This window comes from Loa loa (assembly GCF_000183805.2).
Source record: "Loa loa unplaced genomic scaffold supercont3.171, whole genome shotgun sequence".
NCBI lineage: Eukaryota > Metazoa > Nematoda > Chromadorea > Rhabditida > Onchocercidae > Loa > Loa loa.
This window is the reverse complement of record NW_018108351.1, coordinates 91,402-99,379: the sequence shown is the minus strand read 5'-3', so window position 1 is coordinate 99,379 and position 7,978 is coordinate 91,402. Positions and strand designations below refer to the sequence as shown.

The 7,978-nt window shown below is 32.0% G+C and overlaps 1 protein-coding gene across 1 annotated transcript; it reads right to left on the bottom strand.

Moving 5' to 3' along the window:
- Nucleotides 1-2,270: 2,270 nt before the first annotated feature.
- LOAG_00316 (calsequestrin family protein) lies at nt 2,271-5,343 on the bottom strand (the record flags this gene model as incomplete). The annotated part of the gene is made up of 11 exons (XM_003135856.1): nt 2,271-2,350; nt 2,435-2,561; nt 2,736-2,827; nt 3,017-3,164; nt 3,261-3,440; nt 3,574-3,647; nt 3,871-3,982; nt 4,227-4,330; nt 4,393-4,477; nt 4,669-4,788; nt 5,206-5,343. The coding sequence occupies 11 exons, from the start codon at nt 5,341-5,343 to the stop codon at nt 2,271-2,273; spliced, it is 1,260 nt and encodes a 419-aa protein (XP_003135904.1).
- Nucleotides 5,344-7,978: the final 2,635 nt, after the last annotated feature.

Here is a 7,978-nt window from a genome sequence, read left to right as displayed (position 1 = left end):
AATATTTGTAATATGTACCTTGCGATATAATATTTGTAATATGTACCTTGCGATATAATATTTGTAATATGTACCTTGCGATATAATATTTGTAATATGTACCTTGCGATATAATATTTGTAATATGTACCTTGCGATATAATATTTGTAATATGTACCTTGCGATATTTAGATTCATTTTTCCAGAATTCTTGTACTCTTCTGTTTGGTATGGAATTACGATTAGCAAAATGCAAATTAATGTAAAAATGTAAAAAGTATCCATGTAAGTAAAATTTCCCCGCATAAGTGATAAAATTTCCGGTCATTAATGAATTGCATTATATGTTGTCACATCCACGCAATCTGATAAATTATTTTAAATTCGTTTAGAATTATTTCGATATTGGAGATATTAGATTACTATATGTTTCGCATTGCAGAAAAGAGACTATCAATAACTAAAGTAAAAGCTAATTGAGCTGCTCATAAATCTTCTAGGAAGAATATAAGTTGCCACTTAGTTATTGAGGATATCGGGTTAACTTGTAACAGTATTTTCTTCAACACTTCAGCATTGTCTATGCGGTTAATCGTTTAAACTGTATGCTGTGTGAGAAGGAATCAAAAAAATTTTTTAGAACTTTGACTTAAATATAAGTCCATTATTTTTGCAAGTACTAGTCACTTTTAGATTCAATTTTAATCTACCGTACGTCTATTTGTTAAACTGAATTCTTCAAATCATTGAAGATAATTCAATGATTATAACCCGAATAAACATGTATCTTTTTCAATTTTTATTAATGCGTTACTGGATAATAATTTGATGAAAAGAGCAGAAGTAATAATTTACCATAGTCTGACGTAAAATTCCCCAAGATGTTGTCTTTTTGCTACGGATATGGAGTATGCAACCAACTTACCATAGCAATATAAATAGTTAAAATTATTAATGAGATTATTGAACATCTTTATCGACCGGGAACACGAAGGGTCAAAAAATTGAACTTGGGTTTTGTTTTTTGTTAACTTGGATTTTTTTTTTACAATCAGCACTTCCAATTTTTGGCTTATGATTCATCGCTCCATGACTCACAAACTTTACTTCTTTTTGAGTAAATATCTCTTGTTGAACTTTAATGTTTGTCCTTTGATCACCACGATGTTTTATTCCAGCATGGTGCAAGTATTTGTACAAGATCAAAAGATAATATTACAGCTTCATTGTTATTACAAAAATTTCACTTATTTATGGTCATTATAATGGCTTTTTTTTCCTTCTTTTCACAAAACTGTGAATTATAATGGTGAGTTTCAGTTAAAAATTTAAAAGAACAGTAGCAAACGGTAAGTTCAATGTGCCGCAACGACTATTCTGATGTATTAAGTTCGGATTCTTGTTAAAATTAACAAAAAACATCTAGAAGCGCAAACAACTAATGAGCGGAAACAAGTTAAAATATCACTTCCACAAGGCACTTTTATGAAAACAATTATCTTATCAGTTTACAGATGCAAAATTGAGAATGTACTCAGCACTATTTCCAGAAAAAAACTTGAATATTTAGATTGATTAAACTAATCTTCAAGCCAATCCTACATATTTACATTGCTGCAAATTATAAACCTAAAGCTCTATTTTGAAGAACTTCCGAAAAATAGACTGAGTACATTGAAATAAATATCGAAATAAATTGCAGAGAACACACAGCATTAGATAAATTCTAACGTTTCAAAATTTAATTTTTCTAATTTATTGAGCAGGAAATGAAAATGAGATGTAAATTAAATCACTTTCAAAAAATTCACTTGGGCGAGAGGAAACCGACTGCTCAATCGGATTACTGTATCATATGAAACTATAAACTGCACTTTCATACCCCAACTTTTAATTAATATGATTCGGGAAATGAAAATCTTTGGACAAGTATGCACTTTTAAGTTGTACGAGAATTTATCAGCCTAATTGCAAAATATTAAAGTTAAGGAAAAAGGCACTTTGGAACCAATCAACAGAAAGTATTTAGACCATAGTTTCAAATTTTTGATTTCCGATCAGGCCAACCTTAAAACTGAAAAGTTAAACTATTCCATCCAACTGAGACAATGCTTGGGATACAGTAAACTAAAGAAGTGAGATAGAATCAATCTGAAATTGCTACCTTGACTCCTAGTACAAAATTTCAGCTAATAAATTTGGCTTTTTCAATTGAGCAATTAAGTAATATTTGATGAAAAAATAGCCGCCGTTGCGATATGAATCGTCACTTGCGTTCACTGAGAAAACCTCACAAGTCCTTTTTGCTTCTTCTTGATTTCGGCGATACAGCAGCTTTCGGTGGTTCCGGTTCGTTATTTTCATCTTCATCTGGAAAAGCATTTACGAATTTCATTGAATATAGCAAAAAAGAAAGGAATTTCAGAATTACAACTCAAAAATTTAAAAAGAGACCATCCAACGATATATTGCCACCCATAATTTGATCAATCCAGGACTGAAGTACTTCCAGATTACTATCCTGATGTTTTCTCGGATCATCAAGATTCAATTGCGACATATCAAACCATATTCCTTCTTTCTACAACGATAATATTTTGAAATTGAACTTGTTTCTTAATATTCATCATCTATGTATCAAAGCTATATATCTGTAAATAAATTAGTCAGAAATGCATATATTACCCTTCTTAATTTACATTGTAAGTTTTGAATGAACCCATGTAGAGAGAGAATGCTGAAATAAGAGACATACGTCAGAAATGTCAACCAAGCCAAGTTGTGGACCACCCTCGATATCAATACCGAACATTTCTTCCCAGATATCCACCATCAATGGAAATTCATCTACAACAATTGATTTTTAAAATACAAAAGGAAATTTTAACAGTTGAAAAATGATTGATGATATATGATCAGAACATTTAAACAGTGCAGCACTGCACAATACTTGCTTTTTTCTTAGTTCCAAACCGGAAAAGGTAAAGGAAAATCGTCAACTGATTTTGAATATGATAAAGATGAGCCCAAAAGTACCCGGATCGATTAATGAAATTTTCAGCATTCCAGCATGTTCACTATTCTCATCGGCAATTTTGCGAAGTAATTTGAACATTGCTCGACCTTCACGTGACTCCTCATCACAGAATGCTACAATCAATTTCTCATCGCTATCTCGGTCCTTCTGCAATATTCTAAAATTTAAGTATTTTCGAAATTCTGGAAAAACTCGAAAACTCGAAACTTTCGAAACTTCACATCAAAGTCTTTAGATTCTTACCCAAACATTGAAATAATTCTGCAGGGTTAATTTTTGCATTATTGGTTTCTTGTGTTTCTCAACCCAACTTTCGAATTCTCCTTCGGTATCTACCGATGTTGGAGCGTAAATAGGATCATCTTCAAATGGCCGTAATATTTGTACTTCACCAACTCGTTTCAATCCCATTTTCCGAGCCCACTAAAATAACTTCTAAAAAAATTTGCTTTCTCACATTTAAAAAAAAAAAGAAAGAGGAAGAAAAGCATTTACTATACTCTTTAGCAGTATATTCAGAAAAGATCTTGATACTACTTTTCCGAAAATAGCTAACATAAGAGTTGACAACAGCGTAGAATTCCACTTCGCCCATGAAATCTTCAGCTGCTTCTTCATACTCTTTTAATGCTGAAAATAAATAATTGGTGCTAATAATTTCACAGAATTCTGTTTTACATACTTCAGCGTATTTCTTTAAAAGTTATTAAAACTATCCATCACATAAACTTATACCATTTGTTACCCATATAATTCATAACATCAAAAATAAATAAATAAATAAAAATATTCATAATATTAAATGATCGAACAGTGATGGAAATCACATGAGATATAATCTTAATAAACTAACCAACACTGCCTGGTTCGAAATAACCAATCACCCTGACAACGTCATCTTCTAATGTCTCGAATCCTTCCTGGTCGTGTTCATCATTTATTATCGTTACTGGATCATCAGGAATCTGAAAATCATTATTACTGTTTTAGAACCATACAGCTAAATTGAAAAATTAAACTTTCACAGCTGACAATTTAATTCATACAATTTCTTCTGGGAGAAATAATAACTGCATTAAGAAATGGCACGAAAAAAGTAAGGAGAGAAAACGAGAAATTAGAGTGAATGTCTCCTTTTTTAGGTCTTTTAAAATAGAAAATTTCATAGAACGAAGAGGATTTCAAAATGAATTCAAAAGAAGTACTAACATCCATAAGCCATGAAACAAACGTTTCTGGATCTCGAACGCCAAAATACTCAATTTTATAACCATCTTTATAGACATGTATTGTGTCCTCGCCTTTTTCAACATCTGAAATTGTCCTCAATTGCATTTTCAAAATAAACTGAAAATTTTTTAATCCTTCATCTTACTTTCTTGCTTCCTCAATCGTGTCTCTTTCGTCGTATTTACAGTGTAGAAACTGTACCCTCGTTTGGTCATTATTTGAGCCGATAACTGGAAAATTTGTGATTACTAAGTAACGTATAAAAAAAATTCATATTGATACTTTTTAAAGATTTACTTAAAACATTGTCCAAGTGATTTTAATTTGTTGCAGTGGATATAAATACCCCATTTAATTTAAATTTCCTGAAAAATAAGTGGGTAATAAAAATAAATTTTGAAAGATAAAAGCACAAATATACTTGCAAAAAACATTCATATTGATCCAATTCGGGATCGTCCTCTTCAACGTCGTTGAAAAAGACGATTGTTCTCGAGTCGCTTGCAAGCACCGTTTTGTTGAAATTTTTTTCATTTAAAACCTGAAAACACAAAAATACTTTTATTTCGGAATATCAAACGTATGTGGTAACATTAAGCTACGAAGTTAAAAGTGAAGAGGAAAATAGTTAATTACAAGCATAATTACCAAAATTATCCTGAATTCAACCTCTTAATAGTCGAACTTTGAAGTGTTTCGAATTTTGTAACTTATTGCCAACTTAAAAAAAAATGTATTCTCATCTAGTAAACAACGGAAATGCATATAAAAAGCTTATGGGAAAATAAGACGATAAAAAAAAAAGAACAGGGAAAAGCGAAACAGGAGGACAAAATCTGAAGATAAGTCGTAAACCGATTTCGGAACGAAAAAACGGTTAGTAGAAAGGGAGGGCGCACTACCCTTTTCTTTTGTAAAATATTTAACAAAACGAAGTAGAATTCAATGCCAGCCCAACCTCAGTTCGGTCAAACCCGTCGTATTCTAATTCTGGATATCCAAGAAACATGCAGTTGATATCCAATGTTTTCGCATTGGTGGCTTGTCTTGTCCTTGATATGAACGATAAGAGCAGTAGGGTGACCACTGGGCGCATTTCTTACCTGAAACTTAGTTATCCTCAAGATTGTTTTGAAATGTTTCTCTATTTTTATTGCTTCCTTTATTTTCACTGGACGAAAAAACGGCAATATATGAGTTTGAATACAGGTGTTATCATGAAGAAAGAGTGTTACCTATGAGGAGAGAGTGTTATCCAGATACAAAACGCGAGAAAACACCGCTTTTCCACCACTTTCGTGCAAGCTACAATCAGCAGTCAACTAGCAGAAACTAGTACCGGTATTCCTGATCAGTTGAAAACTGAGATTTATTAAAATCTAATAAATAACAGATGTAACACTTTGTAATTTGTTTCAAAATGGGCAACAAAATGATTTATGTTGGCTTGAGAACAGATAATTTATGGATTTCGATTTGCAAAGTTTCTAGGTTTCATTAAGGTACGAGGAAGAGGATATAAAAGAAGTTAGACTGGATTTGCAAAAAGTCGAGGAAACATAAGCTAATCACTGAACCTATAATCCAAGGCAGGGAATAATTAGTTGGAGTTAGCAGTAAATAAGCCATGGCAGGGTTTGAAGGTTCATCAGGTGTTCCTGGTAGTAAAAAATCCATCATCATTAATTTGCATAACCTTGATTCAACATTGAAAGGGACAAATTCGAAAACTGACAAATCTCTTTAACTATTATGTTGTGAGCATATATTGTATGTGCTTACAGAAACAGTTCAGTGACAAGATCTTTCGAATTAGGTTTGGGACATCATTATTGATGGCAGTTTAGCAACAGATAGCGGGATAGTAAAGGAAAAATGTCGATCGGTTGATCTTTATGGCATGCGTCATCACAATGTTTTTTTTTTTTATTTTATATTTTGGTACAAAATGTGCAAAATAGAAAGGGAAAACTGATAGGAAATGTTGTATGAAATGTTGGAAGGAAGCTGATGCTCCAACTGAAGATTTGAGATGTGGCACTTCACTTTAGACCCTTAAATCCATTCTACCCAGGCATAGTTGTGCAAGAGCAAGTAAACAAGCATTAACTCAAAAGAGAAAAACATATGCTTCCGTAGAATTTAGCTTCTTTGTGCTATGATGATTTATAGATGTATATGCTGGTTGTTATTCTAGCAATTCCAGTTTTCAGGCCCTCTTATTCATCAACCTCTTCTGCTTATTTCAGCCTATCTCTCCCTCATCCTGCCACTGTTCACCTCGCGAACACAAACCTCAGCAGAATGCAACACAACAAATGAAATATTAAGAATGAGTTCCATCTAAGAGGGATAATCAAAGAAATGCGTGCATTCTTAGAACAAATGGAAATTTATGCTTTCCTTTCCCATACACAAAATTCCTATGTTAAATTCAATAGTGAAGAAAATCATTCGGTTCTGTTCAAAATAAAACTAAACTTTGTGTTAAAAATAGAATGGTATATATGATTCGCCAACAGTTTTTTTCATGAAAATATTTCAATGAAACTTTATAACATTTACTCAAATCCTTTCTTTTACCTTGGACTTCTACCTGCAAGATTTCAACATTTTTTTATCACCTTTTTTCAATAACTTCTTGAGTAATTTTTATCACAAAAACAATGTCGACATTGAAAAATTAATGTTGATGAGGGATGTTTTACTTGCAAAGCTGCTATAAATACAAAAAAAAAAAAAAAGAAGTTAAAAGGAAAACAGAGATTCCCTTTCAAAGGTTAAAAATTCTAAATCCAGGAAGAATCTTTCTCATTGTTCAAGCATAAAACACGTGAAAAAAGAAAACACTTTCCTCCTCTTCAACAATTCATTTTATTGTTCACAGTGAAATCTTTTCCATCTGCCATGCTGGAGAATTGGATCGGTGGAAAATAACAAAGCTCACGTTAACTTATCGACTGCTTCGCTTAGTTAGTGAACTTCCTGCAGTTTAAAAGGTGAATGATGATGAAAATAAGCAGCTAACATCGCTGAAACCATTTCAATAAAGCAAAAATGAAAGTAAAAAATGATTTCGCTAATCCATTTTTGATATTAACGATATCTTCTAAATCTTTCTGCTTGCCGCCACATATTTGTTGATAATAACGCTTTCCAAATAAATTAAGAGCAATTAGTTATTGAATCCTATTTGATAAGAATGTGTTCAACCAAAACCTTATTAATAGTCATATTGGTTATCTTTCCTTTAATATTCCGAATTCGCTGAGGAAATTTTAGAATCAGAACTCTGAAATATTCTGCAAAATCTTACAACTTAGTTCCTTCTGTCTGTTGTTCTTAACAAAAATAGCAATAGCACCAGCAGAAGCAGTAAGAAACTTTTTTCGCTCGAATTTATGACTTTTTAGAAAACCAAATAGGCCACGGTTTTCCAAAAAGTAGTAAGTTCGGCAAATAAAAGACGCGAATATCTTACCAAAAGAAATTTGTCTCGTATCTTTAAAGTGCAAAAATGACCTTATTTCATGTGTACCTTTTTAAATTGAAAAAGTATATTTTTTTCCAGTTGTCAAATAATTTGTGACATCAAGTAACTTTTGATAATTGAAACTTTGTCGGACCATGGTCACATTTAATTTCTATACTGCGCACATTACGGATATCAGCAGAAGAAGCACATAATACAAAGTGAATGAAATTAATACAGACACAGAAAAAAAAGTGGA